The sequence below is a fragment of the Thamnophis sirtalis genome, unplaced genomic scaffold (genome assembly GCF_051295495.1).
Source record: "Thamnophis sirtalis isolate CommonGarterSnake01/CBP01778 unplaced genomic scaffold, rThaSir2_p1.2 scaffold_7, whole genome shotgun sequence".
Lineage (NCBI taxonomy): Eukaryota > Metazoa > Chordata > Lepidosauria > Squamata > Natricidae > Thamnophis > Thamnophis sirtalis.
This window is the reverse complement of record NW_028261387.1, coordinates 90,421,797-90,448,858: the sequence shown is the minus strand read 5'-3', so window position 1 is coordinate 90,448,858 and position 27,062 is coordinate 90,421,797. Positions and strand designations below refer to the sequence as shown.

The 27,062-nt window shown below is 45.0% G+C and overlaps 1 protein-coding gene across 1 annotated transcript in view; it reads right to left on the bottom strand.

Moving 5' to 3' along the window:
• Positions 1–12,986: 12,986 nt before the first annotated feature.
• LOC148044758 (DEP domain-containing mTOR-interacting protein-like) overlaps positions 12,987–27,062 on the bottom strand; it is a 39,593-nt gene continuing 25,517 nt past the window's right edge. The window contains exons 5-9 of the mRNA XM_087720595.1: positions 25,206–25,391; positions 20,243–20,383; positions 16,635–16,705; positions 14,733–14,837; positions 12,987–13,457 (exon numbers count right to left, since the gene is read on the bottom strand). Coding sequence (XP_087576721.1) covers positions 13,332–13,457; positions 14,733–14,837; positions 16,635–16,705; positions 20,243–20,383; positions 25,206–25,391 — 629 coding nt within the window. The 3' untranslated portion in view covers positions 12,987–13,331. The remainder of the gene's footprint in view (positions 13,458–14,732; positions 14,838–16,634; positions 16,706–20,242; positions 20,384–25,205; positions 25,392–27,062) is intronic.

Genomic DNA, 27,062 nt, shown 5'->3' with positions numbered 1-27,062 from the left:
TATATATAATAATGCTATGCTATGCTATGCTATGCTATGCTATGCTATGCTATGCTATACTATACTATACTATACTATACTATACTATACTATACTATACTATACTATACTATACTATACTATACTATACTATACTATACTAACCATACCATGCAGAGGTGGGTTCCTACCAGTTCGCACCTATTTGGTAGAACCGGTTCGTCAAATCTACCGAACTGGTTAGAAGAGGTTCCACCAGTGGACCCGGAAAGCAGGCCACACCTACAGAAGAGGTTCCAACATTTTTTGAAACCCACCACTGGTCCTTGGATATGATTATTCTACACTATCATGCTCCTATTTATAAAACTCAGTGCCTCTGTGAAAGGTAAGGATGACTACTGTGTTTGTGGTGCAATCAGAACATTGCGTGTGTTGAAGTTGTTTTAACGCAAACCAAAGATGCCTTTTAAAAAACAAGTTGACATCATATTCTTATGCATGCCAGTGCTGTGTGTGAGGTCATTTAAGGTGGTTCTGACAAGTGTCGTCGGCATCTTCATATCCGGTCACATGGGCGGCAAGCCACTCCCATCCGTTCACATGGGCGGCAAGCCACTCCCATCCGGTCACATGGGCGGCAAGCCACTCCCATCTGGTCACATGGGCGGCAAGCCACTCCCATCCGGCCACATGGGCGGCAAGCCACTCCCATCCGGTCACATGGGCGGCAAGCCACTCCCATCTGGTCACATGGGTGGCAAGCCACTCCCACAAAGGAGGCCACACCCACAGAGTAGGTTCGAACAATTTTTGAAACCCACCACCGATACCATTCCATACCATACTATAAAGGGGCCACCCTTAAATACTACGGAGAACAGGATAGTTTGAACAAAGGATCGTGAAAAAACTTTTAGTAAGCTTTATTGGCTCTGGACCCCATTCTAAGATCAATCATGGTTTCACAATCTTGGTTTACAGCATGTGGGTCCCTTTGAATAGAGGTAGCCAGGTATGCTGTACAAAATTAGTACAGGTAGCCCTTGACTTACAACCATTCGTTCAGTGACCATTCGAAGTTACAACTGTGCTGTCAAAAGTGACTTGTGACCGTTTTTCACCCCAAAAAAGTGCAATTTTTCCTCCTTTTTGAGATTGACATTTGTGCATAGATGGCTAGGACTCAGTAACTGGGCTGCAATTATCCAGGTGATCACTAGAGGGCAGAAAGACACAGGGAAGACCTTCAGTGTGTTGCTCTCTAATGCAGTGTTTCTCAACCTTGTCAACTTGAAGATGTCTGGACTTCAACTCCCAGAATTCCCCAGCCAGCATTCGCTGGCTGGGGAATTCTGGGAGTTGAAGTCCAGACATCTTCAAGTTGACAAGGTTGAGAAACACTGCTCTAATGATCTCTGGATAGGGACACGGTGGCTCAATGGCTAAGATGCTTGAGCGTGTCGATCGGCAGGTCAACAGTTTGAATCCTTCACTCCCTGTTACTTGTCCCAGCTTCTGCCAACCTAGCAGCTCGAAAGCACGTAAAAAATGCAAGTAGAAAAATAGGGACCACCTTTGGTGGGAAGGGAACAGCGCTCCGTGCTCCTTCGGCATTTAGTCATGCCGGCCACATGACCACGGAGACGTCTTTGGATAGCGCTGGCTCTTCGGCTTTGAAACGGAGATGAGCATCATCTCCCCCTAGAGTCAGGAAAACTAGCACATATGTGCAAGGGGAACCTTTACCATTAATGGTGTCTGGATTTTAGAGTAGAGTAGAGTAGAGTAGAGTAGAATAGAATAGAATAGAATAGAATAGAATAGAATAGAATAGAATAGAATAGAATAGAATAGAATAGAATAGAATAGAATAGAATAGAATAGAATAGAATAGAATAGAATAGAATAGGTTTAGGTTTAGGTTTAGGTTTAGGTTTAGGTTTAGGTTTATTAGATTTATAATAGAATAGAATATAGAATAAGGGAAGGGATTGTGGGAAGTTATCATCCAGCTCTCTCCCAGAAAAATGAAATATCCTAGGAAATATTGAAAAGGCAGAATATTTCTCTGGATGTGAAAAGAAACATGTCTTAAAAGACAGAATAGTTGCCTATAGCTTTCTGCCCATCCCCAGCTAATGGGCCATTAAGATGGCCAGGCTAGCCCACTTTACATAATAAAGACTTCTCCTCACTGCAGCTGTAGGGGGAAGGGATATTACTCAACTGACCACAAGGCATCTGAGAACTCATCACAGCCTAGAGAGTAGCCCCCTGCATGGCACCCTGGGAGTCTGACAACCAGTCAGAATACATTTCTTACACAGGAACAGGAAACAGAGAGGTGGGACTGAACAGGATATAAAAGCCTAGCAAGCCCCTCCCTCAGCCCTTCTCTTCTTCTCCACCCAACATTGAAGCATGTGATCACCTTTTCTGTACAGGGCTCAAGCCATGTGGCCCTGTCCAACAATAAACCATCTTTCCAAGCAGCCTCCATGTCTCCAGTGTCTTCTTCCCCACTTGGAGTTGAACCCAGAAGGACATTTCTTTCAACAGAATCTTGGAGGTCTTCTAATCCAACCCCTGCTTAGGCAGGAAACCCTACACCACTTCAGACAAATAGGTGTCCAATTTCTTCTTAAACACCTCCAGTGTCGGAGCATTCTGGAGGGAAGTTGTACAGGTAGTCCTCGACTTAAAACCGTTCATTTAGCGACCCTTCGGAGTTACAACAGCACTGAAAACCGTGACTTATGAGGATTTTTCACACTTACGACCGTCGTATCCCACGGTCACTTGTTCAAAATGCAGGTGCTTGGCAAGGGTCAGGTGAGCCTCTTCTGTGATCTTCTGAGAAGAAAAGTCAATAAATAAATATAAATAAATACATAGACACACTTCAAGTCTTTAACCACTACTCCAAACTGCCTTGGTTTTACGCTTATAATATCATTTCAGCCCTGAAACCTTGTACATTCCTTAGTATGACTGGCAAGCCAAATTGATCTACAAAGGGCCATATTTCTCGTTTTAAGTCAAATATTCCCCTAATTAACTTCAGTTGCTCTTCTCGGTGGAACTGCTTAGGGCTTCAAAAGCAGAGAAGGGACAGCATAATCTCCATTTTTGATTTCAGATTACAGCAGACAGATAGACGGGCACGCTCAAGCATCAACATGCCTGCTTTGAACCGATGATATGAAACCGGTCATAATCCACTAATCAAGCACAAGAAAACAGGACATTTGAAAGAGACACCTATAACAATAGAAAAAGAAAGGGAGGGAAGAAGGAAGGAGAGGAGAGGAGGAAGGAAAGAAGGGAGGGAAGAAGGAAGGGAAAGGAGAGGAGGGTGGCAAGGAGAGAAAGAGAAGGAGAGATAGTAGGAAAGGAAGAGGAAGAGTGGAGGAGAGGTAAGGGAAGAAGAAAGGTAAGGAGAGGTGGGTGGAAGGGAGAGAAAGAGAAGGAGAGGAGGGAAGATGGGAGAGAAAGAGAAGGAGAGAGGGTAGGAAGGGGAAGAGAGAGGGGAAGAGTAGGGGAGAGGTAAGGGAAGAAAGAGGGGGAAGGAGAGGAGGAAGGAAGGAAGTAGAGAAGGAAGGGAGAGAGAAAAGAAAAGAAAGAGAAAATAAGGTGGTGTTACAACAGGCGCTAGGGATGGTAAACAAAGCAATCCAAAATATACCTTATAATCTTTTAAATGGAATAACAATAGTATAAGAATGGCAAAGAAAAAGAATAACCATGTGAATGTATACCTAGAATTGTATGTAAGAGAATAAATGACAGTAAGAATATATAGCACAATATAGGTAAACAATATTTGGTTATAAATAGCTAATTATAAATAAATATAGAATTGTACATAAAAATGGATAACGAATAAGGAGGCCATGAATGAAGAGTGGGAAACAGAGGAGAGAAGAAAGATAGGAAGAGAGGGATAGGAGAGAGAGTAAGGGGGGAAGATGAGGAGGATAAGGAGGAGTGGAATGAAGAGAGAGGAGAAGGAGAAAGGAAGGGAAAGTAGAGTAGAAAAGGATGATGGAGGGAAGAAAGGAGGTAGGAGAGAGGTAGAAGAAAGAGGTGTATGGAGAGCAGAAGAGCTAATAATGGGTTTTTACCTTTCTGGACATTGATGACAAGAGGAACTGATGTAATTACTACATAATAAAATAGGATATTGGCTATGTAATAGTTTACATGTGATTATATGTTATGAAAATGGAAAATAAAAAAGTATATTATAAAAAAAAGGAGACCATGAATGCAAGATAGAAATGTATAGAAGGGAAAACACTAACTGCAAAGAAACCGATACGGAACCGCTGTATGATATATGATGGAACTTCTTGTTCCTAAGTTGTCTTAAGTCATGTGTCTGTTTTTGTCGATGTGTTTATGTGTTTTAAAATAAAAATTTATAATAAAAAGAAAGAAATAAAACAGGACATCCAGGCAGTTCAAAGGCACATAAAGGTTTATTGCATGCTTAATAAGCTCTCTACAAGAATCTGAGCTATCAAGTTAGAATCAAGCTATTCTCCAAAGCACCTGAGGGCAGGACAAGAAGCAATGGGTGGAAACCAAACAAGGACAGAAGCAACCTAGAACTAAGGATAAATTTCCTGACTGTTAGCCTAAGGAAGAGAAGAACCAAGGGTGATGAGATAGTTATCTTCCAGTACTTGGCGGGCCATCACAGAAAAAGCTCCTGAAGGCGAATGGAAACTAATTGAGAGAACCGACCTAGAATTAAGGAGAAATTTGCAGACAGTAACAATAATCAAATAGTGGAAAGACTTGTCTCCAGATGTTGTGGGCGTGGCTTTGTGGGCGTGGCGTGGCTTTGTGGGCGTGGTGTGGCTTTGTGGGCATGGCGTGGCTTTGTGGGCGTGGCAGGGGGAGGATACTGCAAAATCCCCATTCCCTCCCCACCCCACTAACCTGTTTTCCAGCTCCATTCTCTCATTCAGGGCAACAAAAGAAGATCAGCCGGGAGGCAGGGAGGCAGCATGGGCGTGGCCAGCCTATTTCCCAGTTCTCTGAACTACTCATTTCCGCCACTGTTTCTCCAGAACCTGTCAGAACTGGCTGAATACCACCTCTGGTGCTCCATCACTGGATGTTTTCAAGCAGAGATTAGACAGCCATTTGTCTGAAAGGATATAGGGTCTCCTGCCTGAGCCGTGGGTTGGACTAGGAGACCTCCAAGGTCCCTTCCATATCTGTTATTCTGTTATTTAGTAAAGCAAGTGAGTGGTAGATAAGAGTCCATTGAATTCACAGTGAGCTGGGCTTACTGTAGATCTCTTGTGGGTATTTCAAGGTTGATGACACATTTGACCCTTCCCGCATCCGTTTTTTTGGGTGCAGAGATTTCTCTAGTGGGGAATCATGAAATGCAAACACGAAAATCAAATAAGTGGGATTACTATCAAATTTATTATAGGCTTATTGGTCTTCCTTGATCTTCTTACTGTGCTGAAAGAAAACGTCTAGAAGAGCCATAATGTGGTAACTGAACAGCTGCAGTGATTCACTTAACAACAGAGGCAAGAAAGGTCATAAAATGGGGCAAAATTTGCTTAACTGTCTATTTAGGCTCAATAGTGATCATAAGTCCAGAATTAACCATACTGAAATAATATTAACTGATGGGATTTTAAACTACAAATAAAACCCATTCTACTCAACTCAGCTCTACTTTACTCTACGCTACACACTCTTCTACACTCTACTTCACTTCACATTCCTCTACACTCGTCTCTACACTCATTCTACATTCTACTCTACACTACACTGTACTCTACATTCTACTTTACTCCACTCCATTCTATATGCTACTTTATTCTCTACTCTAATCTCTATTCTCCACTCCACTCGACTCTAGTAGTGTAAAGTGGAGTGGAATACACTACTCTACATTCTACTCTACTCTACTCCACTACACTCTACACTCCACTACACTCCATTCTCCACTACACTCTACATTCTACTCAGTGATGGGATTCAAATAATTTAACAACCGGTTCTCTGCCCTAATGACCATCTGGGTAGGCGTGGCTCAGTGGTCATGTGACCAGGTGGGCATGGCCAACTCAACCTCACTCAGGTCAATAGGGGCTTAGCTGTGACAATGTAATAAGGGTTAATGGGAGAGGCAGTTTTTGTAAGCAGGTCAATAAAGATTAGACTAGAAACACTAGAATGTTTCCTTCCTGCCTTCCTTACAGGATTAGCCCTGTAAAGTGAGAAAAAAAGAAAATAAGATTTCTTCCAACAACCGGTTCTCCCAACTGCTTAGAAAGTTACCAACCGGTTCTCCCGAATAGGTGCGAACTGGCTGAATCCCACCACTGATTCTACTCCACACTCTACTTTACTCTGCTCCGGAGGTGGGTTCCCACCAGTTTGGACTGGTTTGGCCGAACTGGTAATAGCTTGGCAGCCCTGGGTCGCTGGAACCGGCAGCGACTCAGGCCTGTCACGCCCCTGAACCGGTTCTCCTACGGGGCTGCCATCTTGATTTTTGGTTCTGCGCGTGTGCAGAACTATTATAATTGCATAAATGTATTTTTTCCTTTTTTAAAATGTTTTGTGCCTGCACACACCTATTTGTGCCCAAATGCACACATGCACAGAGTGCGTGCCTGGTGTGCACGTGCAAAATTTTTGCGCGCACCGAACCAGCATTAATGCTGGGAGCAACCCACCTACACTCCACTCTAATACGTTACTCTACTCTCTACTCTACTCTCCACTCCACTGTACAATAGAATTAAAATGAATACAATAGGCATCACGCTTTGCAATTTCACCTCTGAATTTGCTCTATCGGCAACCAACAAAAATTAAAAAATGGTAGCTAAGAGCTCCCAGCATCATTGGGAGCTACACTGACCTCTCAGGAAGAAAAGTTAAAAACAAGGTAAAAGTTGTCAAACCGGTTCGAGTATTTGTTTTGTGCCATTTAGCTTTCCTTTTGCTGTGCAGGAATTCATTTATTTATTTATACAATTTATTTGCTGCCCATCTCATGTCCAACAACTCTGGGAAGTTCACAACATTAGGCATGTTACTTAGGGGGTGATTTGGGATGGTTTCTAAAAGCAGTGTTGGAAGGAATGTCCTTCTGGGTCAGAGGTGGGTTCCTACCAGTTCGCACCAGTCCGGTAGAACCGGTTCATCAAATCTACCAAACCGGTTAGAAGAGGTTCCACCAGAAAGCAGGCCACACCTACAGAAGAGGGTCCAAAAATTTTTGAAACCCACCACTGACACACACAGACTCACACAGAGAAAGAGAAAGAAAGGAAGAAAGAAAGAAATAAAAAAGAAAGAAAAAGTGAGGGAGAGATGAAAGAAAAAAAGGAAAAAGGGACAGAGAGACAAAAGGAAGGAGGGAGGGAGGGAGGGAGGGTGGGAGGGAGAGAGAGAGAGAGAGAGAGAGAGAGAGAACACATGGCTGGCAAGCCACTCCCACCAGGTCACATGGCCGGCAAGCCACTCCCACAAAGGAGGCCACACCCACAGAGTAGGTTCGAAATTTTTTTGAAACCCACCACTGTCCTGGGTTCAATACCAAGTGGGGGGAAAAGACACTGGAAACATGGAGGCTGCTTGGAAAGATGGTTTTAATGGTGGACAGGACCACATGGCTTGAGGTCCTGAGCAGAAAAGGGGAATCAGATGCTTCCAGATGTTGGGTGAAGAAGAAAAAGGGCAGAGATGCTGAAAGTCTCCGGTTTTATGCCCTCTCTGGGCTTTTGAATTTGAGTCAGGCTCCCATGGGGCCATGCAGGGGCAACTCTCTAGGCTGTGCTTTGAGTCCAAGTTTGGTTGAGCATTGCTTCCTCCCAGGTGCTGTGATGAGATGGGTAAATGGCTAGTACTATCATGCCTTGATCCCATCACCCTGGAGCTGAAGGGGAATATCTTTGTTATGTAGAATAGACTGGCTCAGTCCTTTTAATGGCCCATTGACAAAGGTGGGGGCTATCAAGAGTGAATCTGTTTCCTGCCTAAAAACATGAGGAAAGTAGAGAAGGGAGGGAGGGAGAAAGGAAAGGGAAAGGAAAGGAGGATGGAAGGGAGAGAAGATAGGAAGGGAACGAGGAAGAGCAGGAGCAAAGAAGAGGTAAGGGGAAAAGGAAGTGGAAGGAGAGGAGGAAGGAAGAAAGTAGAGAAGGGAGAGAGGGTGGAAAGAAAGAGGTAAGGAGAGGAGGATGGAAAGGAGAGAAAGAGGGTAGGAAGGGGAAGAGCAGGAGTAGGAGAAAGGTACAGGAAGAAGGAAGGGAAAGGAGAGGAGGAAGGAAGAAAGTAGAGAAGGGAGGGAGGGAGAAAAGAAAGGGAAAATAAGGTGGTGTTATAACAGGAGGAAGGGATGGTAAACAAAGCAACCCAAACTGTATATTATGACCTATTAAATGAAATAATAAATGTATAAGAATGATAAATGTTAAAACACCTGTAACCAAACGACATGCTGTATGTGATGATGGGGTTTTTCCTTTTTTGTGTTTTTTTTTCTTTTTGTTTTTTCATTGTTGTGTGTATGTGTTATGTAATAAAAATTAAAAAAATTAAAAAAAAAGGTTTCTCCATTTCTTATCCAGGGAAATGTAATATGTTGCCTTTTTAATATTTCCCAGGATATTTCATTCTTCTAGGAGAGGGGGGTGGGTTTTAACTTCCTACAGTAGAATAGACTGGCGCAGGCCTTTAATGGCCCATTGACAAAAGTGTGTGGGGGGTTGGCAGGAAGCTGCAGGGAGCCACTTTGTCTTTAAAACATGTTTCTCTCTTTTCACATCCAGGGAAATATAATATTCTGCCTTTTCAATATTTCCTTGGATATTTCATTCTTCTAGGAAATGGGGTGGGTGCTAACTTCCTACAGCAGGAAGTAATGAGGCTAATTCAATTCATTCGTCAGCTGAAGAAATCCAGGATTTAAAAATAATAATTAATTAAAACATTAAAAAAGCCTTGCTTTCAGGTTTCTGAAAAGCCCTTCATGAAAAATTCAATGGATCCCAAGAGGACAGGAAGTGGTCACCATCAGCCCTGCTAGGTTAATTCTGGGTGGAATTTTCTATTCCTGGTCATCCAAACAGTCAAACCAAGCTAAAGACAGTGGCGGATTTAGTGAAAGAAAGTATTGAGAAGGCTGTGTGTGTGAGAGAGGGGGGGGAGGGAGGGAGGGAGAAAGACAGAGAGACACAGAGAGAGACACAAAGAGAAAGAGACAGAGACAGAGAGAAAGACAGAGACACAGAGAGAGAAAGAGACAGAGACAGAGAGAAAGACAGAGAGACACAGAGAGAGAAAGAGAGGGAGACACAAAGAGAAAGACAGAGACACAGAGAGAGAAAGATAAAGAGACACAGAGAGACAGAGAGAAAGAGAAAGACAGAGAGACAGAGAGAGACAGAGAGAAAGACAGACAGAGACACACACAGAGAGAGACAAAGACAGAGACAGAGAGACAGAGACAGAGAGACAGACAGAGAAAGAGAGAGAGATGCAGAGAGAGAAAGATATAGAAAGAGAGACACAAAGAGAAAGAGACAGACACACAGAGAGAGAAAGACAGAAACAGAGAGAGAGAGGATGGGACAGAGAGAGAGACACACAGAAAGAGAGAGAGAGAGAGACGCAGTCGCAGAGAGAGAGAGAGAGAGAGAGAAATACAGAGAGACATAGAGAGAGAGCCAGAGAGAAAGAGAGAGAGAGAGACAGACAGAAAGACAGAGACAGAGAGACAGAGAGGGAAAGACAGAGAGAGAGACAGAGAAAGAGACACAGAGAGAGAGACAGAGAGAAAGAGAGACAGACAGAAAGACAGACAGAGACAGAGAGACAGCGAAAGACAGAGACAGAAAGGCAGAGAGAAAGACAGAGAAGAGACAGAGACAGGGAGAAAGAGAGAGAGAGACACAGAGAAAGAGACAGAAAGAGACAGACAGACAGAAAGACAGAGAGAGACAGAGAGACAGCGAAAGACAGAGACAGAAAGGCAGAGAGAAAGACAGAGAAGAGACAGAGAGAGACAGAGAGAAAGAGAGAGACACACAGAGAGAGAAACAGACAGAAAGAGAGACACAGAGAGAAAGACGGAAACAGAGAGACAGAGAGAAAGGGACAGAGAGAGACACACACAGAAAGAAAGAGAGAGAAAGAGACAGAGAGAGAGAGACAGAGAGATGCAGAGAGAGAGACTCAAAGAGAAATACAGAGACACACAGAGAAAGACAGAGAGAAAAAGAGAGAAAGAGAGAGAGAGAGACAGAGAGACAGAGAGAGAGACAAAGAGTCTCAGCGACACACAGGCAGAGCACTTCCGTAAAAGAAGCATTTTAATAAGCCCTTTGCCTAATCATCTATCCACCAATTCCTACTGAAGAGCCTAAAAAAAAACAAAAAACAAGTGTCATTCTTTTGACCCTCTAAAAATAGAAGTGGCATCCAATGACATGCCCTGATTGATTCTTAAAAGACACGTTTGTTCCAGCAGAAAGGAAGAAGAGGCGACGAGAAGAAAACAGACGGGAAAATTGTAGAAGTTATTGGAGGTCAGCTTTTGACAGAATAACAGAGTTGGAAGGGAACTTGGAGGTCTTCTAGTCCAACCCCCGGGTCAAGCGGAAATCCTATTATCATTTCGGACAAATGGTTGTCCAAGCTCTTCTTAAAATCCTCCAGGGTTAGAGCACCACAACTTCTGGAGGAGAGCCATTCCACTGGTTAATTGTTCTGTCCAGAGGTGGGTTCCTACCGGTTCAGACCAGTTCAGACGAACCAGTAGTGGTATGGTGGCCTGGGTCGCAGAACCGGTAGTGACTGCTGGCTGGCCACGCCCCCCAAACCGGTCCCGTGCTCCCCGGTCGCCACTTGCTCACCCCATCCAGTCTCTGCTCTGCAGCTTGCGTGGCTGAAGCACTGCACCCCTGATCCGTCTTCCAGGTAAGCCTGCAAATCTCGGCTTAGCTAGCTAGCCCTGCCTCCTTCCCTGCGGCCTTGCCATGCTTCCCTGCCTTCCACGCGGCCATCCTGGTGTCCCCATGGACAACTTGCGAAGGCTGCAGGGAAGGCAGAGAAGCATGTCAGGGCCGCGGGGAAGAGACGCCACGCCCACCCAGCAACCGGGCAGGAAACCCCATTGCTGAAATGTTTGAAGCCCACCCCTGCACACACTGTCCTGTGATCGGAGAGAAAATTAAAGAAATATCACATTACAAAACGCTTTTATATATATATATATATATATATATATATATATATATATATATATATATATATATATATATATATATATATATATATATATATATATATATATATATATATATATATATTTATTTATTATATATATATAATATATATATAATATATATGTAGGTCTCTAGTTGTTCGGGTTTTCTCCCGCGTAGAATTGGAGATGTCTTGGCGACGTTTCGACGAAGTCACATTCGTCATCTTCAGGCTGCTGCTGACTACTTCAGGTTTGGTGTTTCCAGGAGGAAGTAGTCAGCAGCAGCCTGAAGATGACGAATGTGACTTCGTCGAAACGTCGCCAAGACATCTCCAATTCTACGCGGGAGAAAACCCGAACAACTAGAGACCTACATACTAACACCCGCGAAAACCTCGGAAAACATATATATATATATATATATTTATATATATAAAGTCACAACCCCTGGTATGCCCAAGTATGGGAGGAAGGTCACACTTCCACTCTCTGTCATTAGGCTCGTCACAAGAGACCATCCCTTTATTTATTTATCAGCATAAATATAGCATATATTTCCCTCGGCGCTCAGAAATATAGCAAATATAGCATATATTTCCCTCGGCACTCGGATGTCAGTGGAACGACAAGGCAATGTTCAGACTTGAAATCAAGAGCCGGAGGTGAGGAGGGCAATATTTCGATTCTTGCCACGAAGACAAGTTTCGAAACGGTGCTTTGTTAGTTGAAAACGGTCCCGGGGATTGACAGAATGGTATTTTGGTCCAAATTCCTGTCAATTTCTCCAGGCCACCGGGGGGGGGGGGGGATAATAATTTCATAAATAGAGCGATAAATAGAGGAATTGGTAACGATTTGGAGAAATGTCGTTTCTGGAGAAGCCCTTCGATTCTCGGCATTGTTACAAAAATAATAATCAAAATGAGAGTCCCAAAGTTGCTTTCTTGCTGGCGTGCTGGGAATACCCTCAACTTATAACCATTCATTTAGTGGCCGTTTGAAGTTACAACAGCACTGGAAAAATGTGTCCATTTTTCACACATGACTGTTGCAATATCCCCATGGTCATGAGATCAAAATTCAAATTACTGGCAACTGGCTCAGATTTATGACGGTTATAGTATCCCGGAGTCGTGCGATGATCCCCTTTTGTGACCTTCTGAGAAAGCAAAGTCAATGGGGGAAGCCAGATTCACTTAACAACCAAGTTACTAACTTAACAACTATAGGGATAGTCCTAACTATAGTCCTCTAATCATCCTGGTTGCTCTTCTCTGCATGGCTTTTGACTTCTCAGTCTATCTCAGTCAGTGGTGGGGTTCAATATATTTTTTTACTACCGGTTCTGTGGGCGTGGCTTGGTGGGTGTGGCTTGGCAGGCATGGCAGGGGAAGGATACTTTCTCATATTAAGTGATGAATCTCCCACAACTTCCGAAGGCAACTTCTGTTCCATGGGTTGATTATTCTCACTGTCAGAAAATTTCTCCTTATTTCCAGGTTGAATCTTTCTCCTTGGTCAGTTTCCATCCATTATTCCTTGTTTGATCTTCAGAGGCTTTAGAAAAGTCTTCTAATCCACTTGTCTTCTCAGGCAAGAAGCATTATACTATTTCAGACAAATGGCTATCCAACATCTTCTTAAAGACTTCCAGTGTTGGAGCATTCCCAACTTCTGGAGGCAAGTCGTTCCTCTGATTAATTGTCCTCACTGTCGGGAAATTTCTCTTTAGTTCTAAGTTGATTAGTTTCCACCCATTGCTTCTTGTCCTGCCCTCAGGTGCTTTGGAAAATAAGCTGACTCCCACTTCTTTGTCCCTCACTTCCTCAGTATTTCTCAACCTTGGTAACTTGAACATGTTCTGGACTTCAACATCCAGAAATCCCCAGCCAGCCATGAAGTCCACACATCTTTAACTTGCTGAGGTTGAGAAGGTAATAGATATAAAAATATAAAAAAACCAATGTTTTTAGGGTTCAGGGAACATGGATCAGATCTTCCACATGTCCAGCTAGCTTCAGAGTTGACACCACAGCTGGGAAAGCGAGTGCTGATCTCAAAATGTTGGGGAGAGGAGGAAGGAGGAAAACCCTCATTCATCTTCTTCCATCACTTCGAGCACCAGAGTCCGAGGTCCTGTCACAATGAGATTGCTCACAGTCTGGTAATCCAAATGTAAAACATACATTCCATTCACCGAGTAGACAAATTGGCAGACCTGGAAAAGGAAGAGAGAGAAGTAAAACACCCCTGAACTAAGCAACACTCTATCTATTCATTCTCTCTCTCTCTCTCTCTCTCTCTCTCTCTCTCTGTGTGTGTGTGTGTCTGTCTCTCTGTCTGTCTCTCTCTGTCTGTCTCTCTCTCACACACACACCTCATCGCTCTCTTATATCTATCTACTAATCTATCATATCTCTCTCTGTCTCTCTCTCTCTCTGTGTCTCTGTGTGTGTGTGTCTGTCTCTCTCTCTGTCTCTCTCTGTCTGTCTCTCACACACACACCTCATCTCTCTCTTATATCTATCTACTAATCTATCATATCTCTCTCTGTCTCTGTCTCTCTCTCTCTCTGTGTGTGTGTCTGTCTCTCTGTCTCTCTCTCTCTGTCTGTCTCTCTCTCACACACACCTCATCTCTCTCTTATATCTATCTACTAATCTATCATATCTCTCTCTGTCTCTCTCTCTCTGTGTCTGTGTGTGTGTCTCTCTCTCTGTCTCTCTCTCTCACACACACCTCATCTCTCTCTTATATCTATCTACTAATCTAATATCTCTCTCTGTCTCTGTCTCTGTCTCTCTCTGTCTCTCTCTCTCTCTGTGTGTCTGTGTGTGTGTGTGTGTCTCTCTCTCTATCTCTCTCTGTCTCTCTCTCACACACACCTCATCTCTCTCTTATATCTATCTACTAATCTAATATCTCTCTCTGTCTCTGTCTCTGTCTCTCTCTGTCTCTCTCTGTGTGTGTGTCTGTGTGTGTGTGTGTCTCTCTCTCTCTATCTCTCTGTCTGTCTCTCTCTCACACACACACCCCTCTCATCTCTCTCATATCTCTCTACTATCATCTCTCTGTGTGTCTCTCTCTTCTCTTTCTCTTTCTTCTCTGTCTCTGTCTCTCTCACTCTCACACACAGACGCGCACACACACACCCTCATCTCTCTATCTTATATCTATCTACTAATCTATCATCTATCTCTCTCTCTCTCTCACACACACACACACACAAACATACAAACACCCCTCTCTCACTCCTCTATCTTATATCTATGTACTAATCTATTATATGTGTGTGTGTGTGTCTGTGTCTGTGTCTGTGTCTGTGTGTCTGTGTGTGTGTGTGTGTGTGTATATACATACATACATACATACATACATACATACATACATACATACAAACATGAGCAGTGGATGGATGGAAGGTCCTTGTCTGGGAAAGGAATCAGAGGTGAAGTCTCTATATATCTAATTCATGAGGCTCAAATTCTAGTACCTTCATGCCAGCAGCAGCAGCTGGTCCTCCTGGATCTACAGCTTGGATGTGGCATGGCTGACCTCCACGCACTACAAAACCCCAGCCAACTGCATCCCCTACAATCTGCAAATGAGGAGGTAAACAAGGAGCAGCAGGAAGAAGAGGGGGAGGGGAGGAGAAGAAGGAGAGGAGGAAGGGGAATATGGGGAGGGGAGAGGGGAGAAGAGGAGGAGGAGGAGGAGGAGGAGGAGAAAAAAGAAGAGAAGAGGAAGAGAATGAAAAGGAGAAGAAGAGAAGGAAGAGAAGAAGACGAGGAGGGGGAGGAGGGAGGAGAAGGAAGGAGGAGGAGAAGAGGAGGAGGAGGAAAGGGGAAGGGAAGGAGAAGAGGAAGAGGAGGAGGAGGAGAAGGAAAGAGAAGAAGAGGAGGAGAAGAGGAAGAGGAGTGGGAGGGGGGAAGGAAAAGGAGAAGAGGAGGAAAAGAAGAAGAAGAGGAGGAGGAGAGGGGGAGGAGGAAGGAAGGAAAAAAAGCTTTATCTATGTATCCACAAAACATATTATTGCTTGATTCTTCTTTTGACCCACACTTCTACAGACTTTGTCTGTGTTTGGAAACTCAACATGGTTGGGCGTGGATGGACTCCGAGAGGAAAGCTGAGGAAAGGCTACAGAGTAGGATAGGAAATCACGATGCATCTTGGGAAAAAGGCAGTGGTGAATGACTCTGATACTGTGCTCAAGACAAATACATGGATGTTTCCACAAAGTCTTCAAGAATTAAGGATGGGGAAACTTGGTGGGTCATCCTTGGTTGATGCTATGAGAAGGTACCATCCTTACCCCTTGGGTGGCAGGCAGGCCACCGGTCCCAAGATAGAGCAGCATTTCTCAACCTTGGGCACTCTGAGAGGTGTGGACTTCAGTTCCCCAACTGCCTGGGGAATTCTGGGAGTTGAAGTCCATACTTCTTAGAGCGACCAGGGCTGAGAAACACTGAGATCAGAGGTGGGATTCAGCAGGTTCTGACCAGTTCAGGAGGACCAGTAGCGGAAATTTTGAGTAGTTCGGAGAACCTCTGGCTGGCCCCGCCCCCATCTATTCTCTGCCTCCCAAGTCCCAGCTGATTGGGAGAGAATGGGGATTTTGCAGTAACCTTCCCCTGGAGTGGGGAGAGAATAGAGATTTTACAGTATCCTTCCCCTGCCACGCCCACCAAGCCACACCCACAGTACTAGTAGTAAAAAAAATTGAATCCCACCACTGACTGAGATAGACTGAGAAGTCAAAAGCCATGCAGAGAAGAGCAACCAGGATGATTAGGGGACTGGGGACTAAAACATACGATGAACGGTTGCAGGAAGTGGGCATGGCTAGTCTAATGAAGAGAAGGACCAGGGGAGACAGGAGAGCAGTCTTCCAATATTGGAGGGGCTGCCACCGAGAGGAAGGGGTCAAGCTATTGTCCAAACCACCTGAAGGCCAGGCAAGGAATAATGGATGGAAACTGGCCAAGGAGAGATTCAACCTGGAAATAAGGAAGAATTTTCTGACAGTGAGAACAATCAACCCATGGAACAGAAGTTGCCTTCAGAAATTGTGGGAGCTTCATCACTGGAAGCTTTCAAGAAGAGACTGGACTGCCATTTGTCAGAAATGGTGTAGCGTCTCCTGCTTGAGGGGGGGGTTGGACTAGATGACCTCTAAGGTCCCTTCCAACTCTGTTAATTAGTAAAAAAAGAAAAGAATGGGAGATGACTTATCGCACCATTGTCAAAGAAATCACATGTATGTGTCCATCACTTCACTAAGAAATGACCTTGAGTTGAAACTTTTATTATTCTACAAATACTCAGGGATGTTCTGAGTTCCAGTCACAAAGATGGATTTCAGCCAGAAGGCTAACGTGGTGACCTGCAGACTCACTGTCAGTGTTTTCTTGATGTAAGGGGCCCCGGGAGACAACAGCTCTTCATTGGTGACGGATTTCTTCAAGACTTACATGGAAATAAAGAAAAATTGAGGATCAGATTGGATTGAATGAGAGAGACATTCTAGCTTTTCAAATAATCAAATAATTGGACCATTTATTCTCGGTTGCCTTAAGATTAAGAGAATAATGTTTTATATGTGTGGGTATTTTAGAAAGTGGATTATTAGTATTTTAAAATATTGGTATTATCTGCTTAAATTTGGAAGCTGGTTGTTGAATCTCTAGGCAAGATACGCAGCATATAAATTTATAGGAGCCGAGGTGGCGCAGTGGTTAGGGTGCAGTACTGCAGGCCACTTCAGCTGACTGTTATCTGCAGTTCAGCGGTTCTAATCTCACCGGCTCAAGGTTGACTCAGCCTTCCATCCTTCCGAGGTGGGTGAAATGAGGACCCAGACTGTGGGGGCGATATGCTGACTCTGTAGACCGCTTAGAGAGGGCTGAAAGCCCTATGAAGCGGTATATAAGTCTAACTGCGATTGCTATTGCTAATAAACCAATAAACAATTACTGATTCTCTTTCAAACTAAAAGGCATTAAAGGTAAAGGTTCCCCTCGCACATATGTGCTAGTCTTTCCCAACTCTAGGGGGCGGTGCTCATCTCCGTTTCGAAGCCAAAGGACCAGCACTGTCCGAAGACGTTTCCGTGGTCATGTGGCCAGCATGACTAAACGCCAAAGGCCGTTACCTTCCCACCAAAGATAGTTCTTATTTTTTTCTACTTGCATTTTTTACATGTTTTCAAACTGCTAGGTTTGCAGTAGCTGGGACAAGTAACAGGAGCTCGCTCCGTTGCGCGGTGCTAGGGATTTAAACCGCCGAATTGCCGACCTTTTCCTGATTGACAAGCTCGCCGTCTTAGCCGAGGTGAAGAGCCGAGGTGGCGCAGTGGTTAAATGCAGCACTGCAGGTTACTTCAGCTGACTGCAGTTCTGCAGTTCGGCTGTTCAAATCTCACCGGCTCAGGGTTGACTCAGCCTTCCATCCTTCCGAGGTGGGTAAAATGAGGACCCGGATTGTTGTTGGGGGCAATATGCTGACTCTGTAAACCGCTTAGAGAGGGCTGAAAGCCCCATGAAGCGGTATATAAGTCTAACTGCTATTGCTATTGCTATTAGCCACTGAGCCACCGCGTCCCTTAAAATATATTTAAGACCCTTAAATGTGTTGGTTGCAATTATTGGTCACTTTTATCATTAGTTTTGCTATTCCCTGTTCCCTGTTAGGTTTGCTTGTATTTTAATGTTTGACTTTGAAATTTAATAAAGGTATTATTATTATATAGGAAAGGGGGAAAATATGATAGGCAGATCAGTTATATATTGAAGGTAGTCCTCAACTTACAGCCCAAAATATCTCTTGCCAAGCAAGACAATTGTTGACTGAGTTTTGCCTCCATTTTATGATCTTCCTTGACACAGTCGTTAAGTGAGTCACTGTGGTTGTTAAGTAAGTAACACGGTTGTTAAGGGAATCTGGCTTCCCCCTCGACTTTGCTTGCCAGAAGGTCGCAAAAGAGGATGACGTGACCCCAGGACATTGCAACCGTCGTAAATGTGAACCAGTTGCCAAGCGTCCGTATTTTGGTCACATGACCACGGGGATGCCGCAATGGTCACGCGTGTGAGAAATGGTCACAAGTCCCTTTTTTCAGTGATGTGGCAGCTTTGGATGGTCACTAAACAAAGGGTTGTAAGTTGAGGATTACCTGTATATAATCACCCCTCGTGATGCCATGGTAGGAAGTTCAAACCCACCCCTCTCCTAGAAAATGAGATATTTTAGGAAATATTAAAAGGGCAGAATATTTCCCCCTAAAAGGGAGGCAGACACTCAGCCCCTCCCCACCTTTGTCAAATGGGCCATTAAGGCCTGAGCCAGTCTATTCTACATAACAAAGATCTGCCTCCTTCAGGCAGAGCCATAATAGGAATCCCAAAGCCTTTTACTTACATCATCCCCCAGCAACAGCTCAACCAAGCTTGGGAATCAAAAGACAGACAGCCTACAAAGTCAGCTAAGACCCCCGCCCCCTGGGTGTCTGACCACCAATCAGAATACATTTCTTACACAGGAACAGGAAGCTCCAAGGCGGGGCCCAAGAGAGGGTATAAAACTCAGACTCCCTCAGCATCTCTTCCCTTTTTCTTCCACATCTTCGAGGCATGTGATCCCCCTTTCCCCCCCCCAGGATCTCAAACCATGTGGTCCTGTCCACCATTAAAACCATCTCTCCAAACAGCCGCCATGTTTCCAGTGTCCTTTTCCCCTACTTGGAGCTGAACCCAGACGGACATTTCTTCCAACACCACCTCTTGTTTCATGCTCCACTTACCGTATTTTTCAGAGTATAAGACACACCTTTTCCCCTCAAATAAGAGGCTGAAAATCTGGGTGCGTCTTATACGCATTTTTTGCCTCCAAAAACCCCACCCCCTTCACAAAAATGGCCATGCACAGCCTTTAGGAGGCTTGTAGAGTGCTCCTGGGGGGCTGGGGAGGGCAGAAATCAGCGAATAACGGCCCGTTTTTGGTTGGTCTGCAGAGTGAAAAAAAACTTTTTTTTTAAATTTTCCTCTTCAAAATCTTGGTGCGTCTTATACTCCGGTGCGTCTTATACTCCGAAAAATATGGCATTTTAAAGGGGAAAGTAAACGTAAGGAAGAATGAAGAAGCTTCTTGGATGGGAAGTGAAAAGTCTTCAAAGAGAAAGCAGAAAGTTGGATTGACTATATACAAAACAAATATGGGACTAAGAAATTCCAGATAGCCTATGCTTAAGATCAGGAATAATTTAAACTGTTCAAAGTTAGTGTAGCAAGAAGAAGCTAAGATCAATGTAGAGATGTTATTAACCTCTTTTTTTATTTCTTTTGTCTCAATATATTTTAGACTGTGTTTGTTAAAAAATCTATACCGTGTATGGGCTCTGGGAAGTCGGGGGGGGGGAGGGAGGTGGGGTGTTGGGGGGGGATATATACTATGTGTTAGATTTCAATGTAATGCAATTTCACATGTATACTGTTTCTCTTTAATTTCTCTGTAAAAATAGGACAAGCTGAATACATTGACATATAGTAGAAATACACCAAGGGGAGGAGGAGTGGGATAGAAGAAAGAGGGGTAGAGAGGGCAGGAGAGAGGATGGGAGGGAGGGTGAGAAGGAAGGGAGGGAGTGGACTGGGAGAGAGGAGTGGTAGAGGGGGAGGGGAAGTAGGGTAGAGGGGAATGATGGAGGGAAGATAGAAAGTTGGAGGGGGGCGGAAGAAAGAGGTATGGAGAGTAGAAGAGGTATATTGGGTTTCTATTTTGGGGGGGTATTGTTGACAAGAGGAATTGCTGTGATTATTGTTTAATGTTGTATGGCCCCGGCTACGCACAGTATATATGTGACTGTACGAAAATGAAAAATGGAAAATAAAACATTTTAACTCAAAGAGAAAGCAGAAAGTCCAGGTGCCTGTTGAAAAAAAAAGCACCTTTGGGACAACCTGGGTGGCTGAAAGGCTCCATATATAGACATCAGGAAGAATGGCTCACCTGATTTGGGATTGCATTCAACAATTGGCACCTGTCCCAGGTTTGGGGAGAGGTTATAATAGAGACTGGATCCTCCAGCCAGGGAAGTCACACTGCTTCTTCGGACAGCCGAGACAATTTTAATTTCCTTATTAGGTTGGACTGAAAAATAAACGGTATTCAGAGGACGTCAGCCGCCACGTGTTAAAATCCAGCTTCTTTAAAACATATACAGGTAGTCCTTAACTCGGGACCACAATTGAGCCCCCAAATTTCTGTTGTTAAGGGAAACATCTGTTTTGCCCCATTTTACGGCCTTTTATGACCACCGTTGTTAAGTGAATCGCTGCAGGGATTCGAACTGCCGATGTTTCTGATCGACAAGTTCGGGGTCTTAGCCCCTGCGTTCTTGTTATCCTACTTTACCTGACTTCTAAAGTACAAGTAGTCCTCAACTTACAACCGCAAATTGAGCCCAAAATTTATGTGGTCAAGGGAGACATTGGTGAAGTGAGTCCCCCCCCCCACACATTTTACAACCTTTCTTGCTATAGTTGTTAAGTGAGTAATACGGATGTTGAGTGAATCTGCCTTCCCCACTGACCTTGCTCGTCAGCAGGTCGCAAAAAGGGGATCATGTGATCTTGGGACACCGCAATGGTCATAAGTATGAACCCAGGGCCAGGCATCTGATTATTGATATGAGCATGGGGAATGCTACAAAAGTCGTAAGTGTGAAAAATGGTCCAAGCTTCCAAGCTCTTCCACTGGTTAATTGTCCTCACTGTTAGGAAGTTCCTCCTTAATTCCAGGTTGCTTCTCCCTTCTATTAGTTTCCATCCATTTTTCTTGTCTTATCTTCTAGTAGTGCTTTGTAGAACAATTTGTCCCCCCCTCTTCTTTGTGGCAGCCTCTCAAATACTGTTATCATGTCCCTCCTAGTCCTTCTTTTCTCTAGGATGGCTAACGTTTTTTGGCTCCCGAGCCAAAAGCGGGGGGAGCGCAGGAGGGGGTCATACGCGGGTGTGCCACACCCATAATGCTATGCACATCCCCTGCGTGTGCAAGTTTATATGACCAGCGCCCCCTCCCTTCATGGTATTGGACCTGGGTACTTGAGAGACCGCCTGCTGCCAATTACCTCCACTAGACCGATCAGATCCCACAGATTAGGCCTCCTCCGAATCCCATCCGCCGGCCAGTGTCGACTGGCGACTACCCGGAGGAGAGCCTTCTCTGTGGTCGCTCCGACCCTCTGGAACGAACTCCCCGTGGAGATTCGAACCCTCACCACCCTCCAGGCCTTCTGCAAAGCCCTTAAAACCTGGCTATTCCGACAGGCCTGGGGCTAAAGAGCTGTTGCCCCCGTCTCGAATGGTATGACTGTTGTGTGTTTTAAATTATGCATTGTTTTGTGTCGTTTTAATTTTTGTTTGTATCCCCCTTCCCTGGTTTGAGTTGTGAGCTGCCCTGAGTCCCCTTCGGGGGAAAAGGGCGGCATATAAATGAAATAAACATTCAAACATTCAACTCCCACTTTTGGCACGGTTTTTTTCACCCTCCCCAGGCTCCAGAGACTTTCTAGGAGCCTGGGGAGGGTGAAAACAGCCCCCCTCCCCAAGAGGCCCTCTGGAGGCTTCAGGAGCTGCCCCGGAGAGCAAAAAACGGACCGACGGGGAAACCGGAAGTTCGGGAATGGTGACTTCCAGTTTGTCCGTAGGGCTGATTTTCGACCTCCAGAGCCTTCAGGAGGCTTCCCTAAAGGCTCCAGAGGGCGAAAAATGGCCCTACAGACAAACCAGAAGTCCTTTCCCAAACTCATAGGTCCGGTTTTTGGCCTCCGGAGCCTTCAGGGAAGCCCTCCTGAAGCCTCCAGAAGGAGAAAAATGGACCTACGGGGAACCTGGAAGTTCGGGAATGGTGACTTTTGGTTTGCCGGTTTTTGACCTCCGGAGCCTTCTCTGAAGACTCACTGATTAATTGCTCTAACTGTCAGGAAATTTCTCCTCGGTTCTAAGTTGCTTCTCTCCTTGATTAGTTTCCACCCATTGCTTCTTGTTCAGCACTCAGGTGCCTTGGAGAATAGCTTGACTCCCTCTTCTTTGTGGCAGCCCCTGAGATATTGGAAGACGGCTATCATGTCTCCCCTGGTCCTTCTTTTCATTCAACTAGATATACCCAGTTCCTGCAACCATTATTCATATGTTTTAGCTCCAGTCCCCTAATCCTCTTTGTTGCTCTTCTCTGCACTCTTTCTAGAGTCTAAGAATCTCTTCTTAAAAACCTCAGGTAAAGTTTTAAACCCGCAACTTCTGGAACTAAGCCATTCTACTGATTAATTGTTCTAACTATCAGAACATTTCTTTTTAGTCCTGGATTACTTCTCTCCTTGATTAGTTTCCACCCATTGCTTCTTGTCCTGCCCTCAGGTGCCTTGGAGAATAGCTTGACTCCCTCTTCTTTGTGGCAGTCCCTGAGATATTGGAAGACTGTTATCATGTCTCCACTAGTCCTTCTTTTCATCAAACTAGCCATGCCCAGTTCCTGCAACCGTTCTTCATATGTTTTAGCCTCCAGTCCCCTCATCATCTTTGTTGCTCTTCTCTTCACTCTTTCTAGAGTCTCCACATCTTTTCTACATCATGGCTACCAAAACTGGATTCAGTATTCCAAGTGTGGCCTTCCCAAGGCCTTATAAAGTGGTATTAACACTTCTTATGTGTGTCTGTCTGTCTGTCTGTCTGTCGGTTTATGCATCCTTTGACCAAAACTGCAGCATTTTCACATTCTGTTGTGAAAATAAGTTTTATTTCTTTAACCTTTCCAGTTGAATAAATAGCATTCTTTTCTAAATCTGGGCAAATGGTAGTCATAGCAATAACAGCACCGAGTGAAAATATAAATGGATTTGTAGCTCAGGCCTTGTAGCCTGGCTTGCTATTCTAAGCAATTGAGGGCTCAGGAGCTGAGATAAGGGAGAATTTGTCCCGGTTTCAAATTTTTGTACAAAAATATATTCAATTGACATCTGTCCAGCGTGGTTCCTTAACTATCTTAAGCCACCTGCCTCCTGAAAATCATTTGAAAGTCACTGGTTGACATTCACTGTTCTTTTTCAATAGCTATTCAAGGAAATATATTCAACAAAAATGCATGCTTTAAAGGAAGTGTGCACAACTTCTGTATGATATTATGGCAATTTGTTGGCCCAAATGTGTCATTATTATTTTTTAAAAAATGGAATTCCTTGGGCGAAACACGTTCAAACAAGCATGCATATTTTCTGCGGGCCATAAATGGAGGCTTGGCGGATGGCAGATTCTCCATTATCTGGAGAATAAGATTTGCAAAGGAGAAAAAAAGTGTGAGAATATTAGGAATGTGCAGTTTTTCAAAATTCCGTTTTTCATGCGTGTTTGTATATTTGCATGTATGTGTTTATGTATGAAATAAATGTGTATTCACGCCCAATTCACACATAGGTGACTGTGGGCATCTTACGACATTAAAAAAAATTTTTTAAAAAAAAATCCATGCCAACGTTTGCAGGGAGACAGAAGATAATGCAAGGATGTCTGTCATTCCAGGAAGCGCTGGGATAAATGAAGAAGTAGAGCTGGAATGTGGGAACCAGATTTTGTTCTTCTGTATTCCTCCTCCAAAGGAAGATTCTTCCTTCTCTTTCCTCCTTCTCTCTCCCTCCTTCCTTCTTCTCTTTCTCCTTTCTTTTCCTTCCTCCTTGCACCTTCCTCTCCTCTCTCCTTTCTTCTTTCTTTCCTTTTCTTCCTTTCCTTTCTTTTCCTCCTATTTTTCTCCCTTTCCTTTCTTTTCTTTTCCTTTCCTCTACTTCTCCCTTCTCTTTTTCCCCCCGTCCCTTTCCTTTGCCTTCCCTTCCCTTCCTTTCCTTCTTTCCTCTACTTCTCCCTTCTCTTTCTTTCCTCCCCCTTCTCTTCCCTTCCCTTCCCTTTCCTTTCCTTTCCTTTACCTTCCCTTCTTTTCCTTTCATTTCCTTCTTTCCTCTACGTCTCCCTTCTCTTGCAATGCGCTCTACATGGGGCAGCCCTTGAAGAGTATTCGGAGACTTCAACTCGTCCAGAATGCAGCCACGCGAGCGATTGTGGGTGCACCTCGGTACACCCACGTTACACCTATCCTCCGCGAGCTGCACTGGTTACCAATCAGTCTCCGGATACGCTTCAAGGTGCTAGTCGTAACTTATAAAGCCCTTCATGGTATTGGACCTGGGTACTTGAGAGACCGCCTGCTGCCAATTACCTCCCAAAGACCCGTTAGATCTCACAGGGTTGGCCTCTTCCAGGTGCCATCTACCAGCCAATGCCACCTGGCTATTACCCGGGGAAGGGCCTTCTCTGTGGCAGCTCCGGCCCTCTGGAATGAACTCCCCGCAGGGATTCGGACCCTCACCTCTCTCCAGGCCTTCCGAAAAGCTGTCAAAACCTGGCTTTGCCGGCAGGCCTGGGGGTGATGAGTTCCCTCCCCTCTCGACATGTATGGTTGTGCGACTGTTGCCTATTTTTATTATTTGTATTTCGTTTTTATGTTCCCCTTTTCCCCCGTTTGAATTGTTCGCCGCCCTGAGTCCTCCCGGAGAAGGGCGGCATACAAATAATAAAATTCTATTCTATTCTATTCTATTCTATTCTATTCTATTCTTTCTTTCCCCTTCCCTTTCCTTTGCCTTCCCTTCCCTTCCTTTCCTTTCCTTCTTCCCTTCTTTCCTCTACTTCTCCCTTCTCTTTCCTGTCTCTTCCTTCCCTTCCCTTTTCTTCTTTCCTCTACTTCTCCCTTCTCTTTTCTTCCTCCCCTCTCTTCTTCCCTTCTCTTCCCTCTCCTCCTCCTCTCCTCCCTTCTTTCCTTCTCTCTCCTTTCTTTCTTCTTCTTCCTTCCTTCCTACCTTTCCTCCTCCTCCTCCTTTTTCCTTCCTGCCCCCCTCCCCCCCCCCAATATCTTCAGAGTCAGGTACCTGACAAGAAACTGGAGGGGCTCAGCTCGGGGTTCAGCTTGCGGAGACAGAAGGGGCTGTCGGGACTGTCCGAAAGAGATCTGTGCAGGGTTTCACTCAGCAGCTCCGTGAGTCGCCTCCTTCGGCGGAAATTGATACGAAACTGGTAGAGGAGATCCCGGTCGTAAAAATGGCACTGAGCGGAGACTGTGGAAAGAAGGAGCAGCAAGATGGGGGGTGGGGGAAACACAGCAAGCATTCAATCCTCTTTCATCCAGCTGTGGACCATTGTTTCATTTTCATTTCATTTATTATATTTAAATGCTGCCCTTTTCCCCCGAAGAGGACTCAGGGCGGCTAACAAATCAAATCAGGGAAGGGGGGGGGGTGGTACAGACAAAAAATAAAAAATAAACGATACATAACAATACATAATTTAAAAACACACAACAGTCATACCATTCAAGACGGGGGCAACAGCTTTTTAGCCCCAGGCCTGTCGGAACAGCCAGGTTTTAAGGGCTTTGCGGAAGGCCTGGAGGGTGGTGAGGGTTCAAATTGCCACGGGGAGTTCGTTCCAGAGGGTCGGAGCAGCCACAGAGAAGGCTCTCCTCCGGGTAGTCGCCAGTCAACACTGGCCGGCGGATGGAATTCGGAGGAGGCCTGATCTGTGGGATCTAATCGGTCTAGCGGAGGTGATTGGCAGCAGGCGGTCTCTCAAGTACCCAGGTCCAATACCATGAAGGGCTTTATAAGTGACGACTAGTGCCTTGAAGCGTATCCGGAGACCAATAGGCAGCCAGTGCAGCTCACGGAGGATAGGTGTTACGTGGGTGAACCGAGGTGCACCCACGATCGCTCGCGTGGCTGCATTCTGGACAAGCTGAAGTCTCCGAATGCAATAACAATGTTATTGTTATCCAGTTATTTACATCCACTCCAGCAGACAGTTTACAAAAATCCCAAAATGCAAATAAAGCAATTACTATAATTTTTTGGAGCCACACCTAGCTTTGGGGGAGGAAAACCAGGGGAAAAAAATTCTCTGCCTCCCAGCAATTCGCCTCCTTGGAGCAAATAGTAAACAGCCCCTTTCAATTTCTGCTTCAGCACAGCCTGATTAGCACAAACAGCTGATTGTCAGCTGGATCGACCTCCCGACCATCAGCTGTTTCAGGCTGCAGGGATTGCCATAGCCTGTTGCTGCCTCCGCGTCCCCATTTTTGGCCTCTGCGCGCCCCGCCTTTGACCTCCGTGCACCCCATTTCCCACACATTCCGATCCCTGCTGCCTGGAAGAGGCGGAAAATGGAGCGCGCGGACGCTGGAAATGGGATGCAGAGGCCGAAAATGAGGTGGTTTTATTGAGGTGGTTTCATTAGCAAACTAGGGAACTTCATCAAACCCCATTCCCTACTAATGTAACCAATGATGTTACCGACTTGGGCAGTGAAACGCCTGCAAGAAAACCGCCAAGCTCAGAGAGCACCAAGGACCCCACAGTTACCCACACCTGGGTACTTGAGAGACCGCCTTCTGCCAATTACCTCCCACAGACCCATTCGATCCCACAGATTAGGCCTCCTCCGTATTCCATCTGCCCGCCAATGTCGGCTGGCGACTACTCGGAGGAGGGCCTTCTCTGTGGCTGTTCCGTCCCTTTGGAACGAGCTCCCCGTGGATATTCGGACCCTCTCCACCCTTCGGGCCTTCCGGATGGCCGTGAAGACCTGGCTGTCCCAGCAAGCCTGGGGTTGAGTTCCCCCCCTCTACTCAAATTTGCTGTGTCTGTTGTGCTTTTAAGTTGTTCGTATTGTCTGATTGTTTTTGTCTTACTTTTTGTAATTTCCCCTCCCTTGGCTTTTGTTCAGCCGCCCTG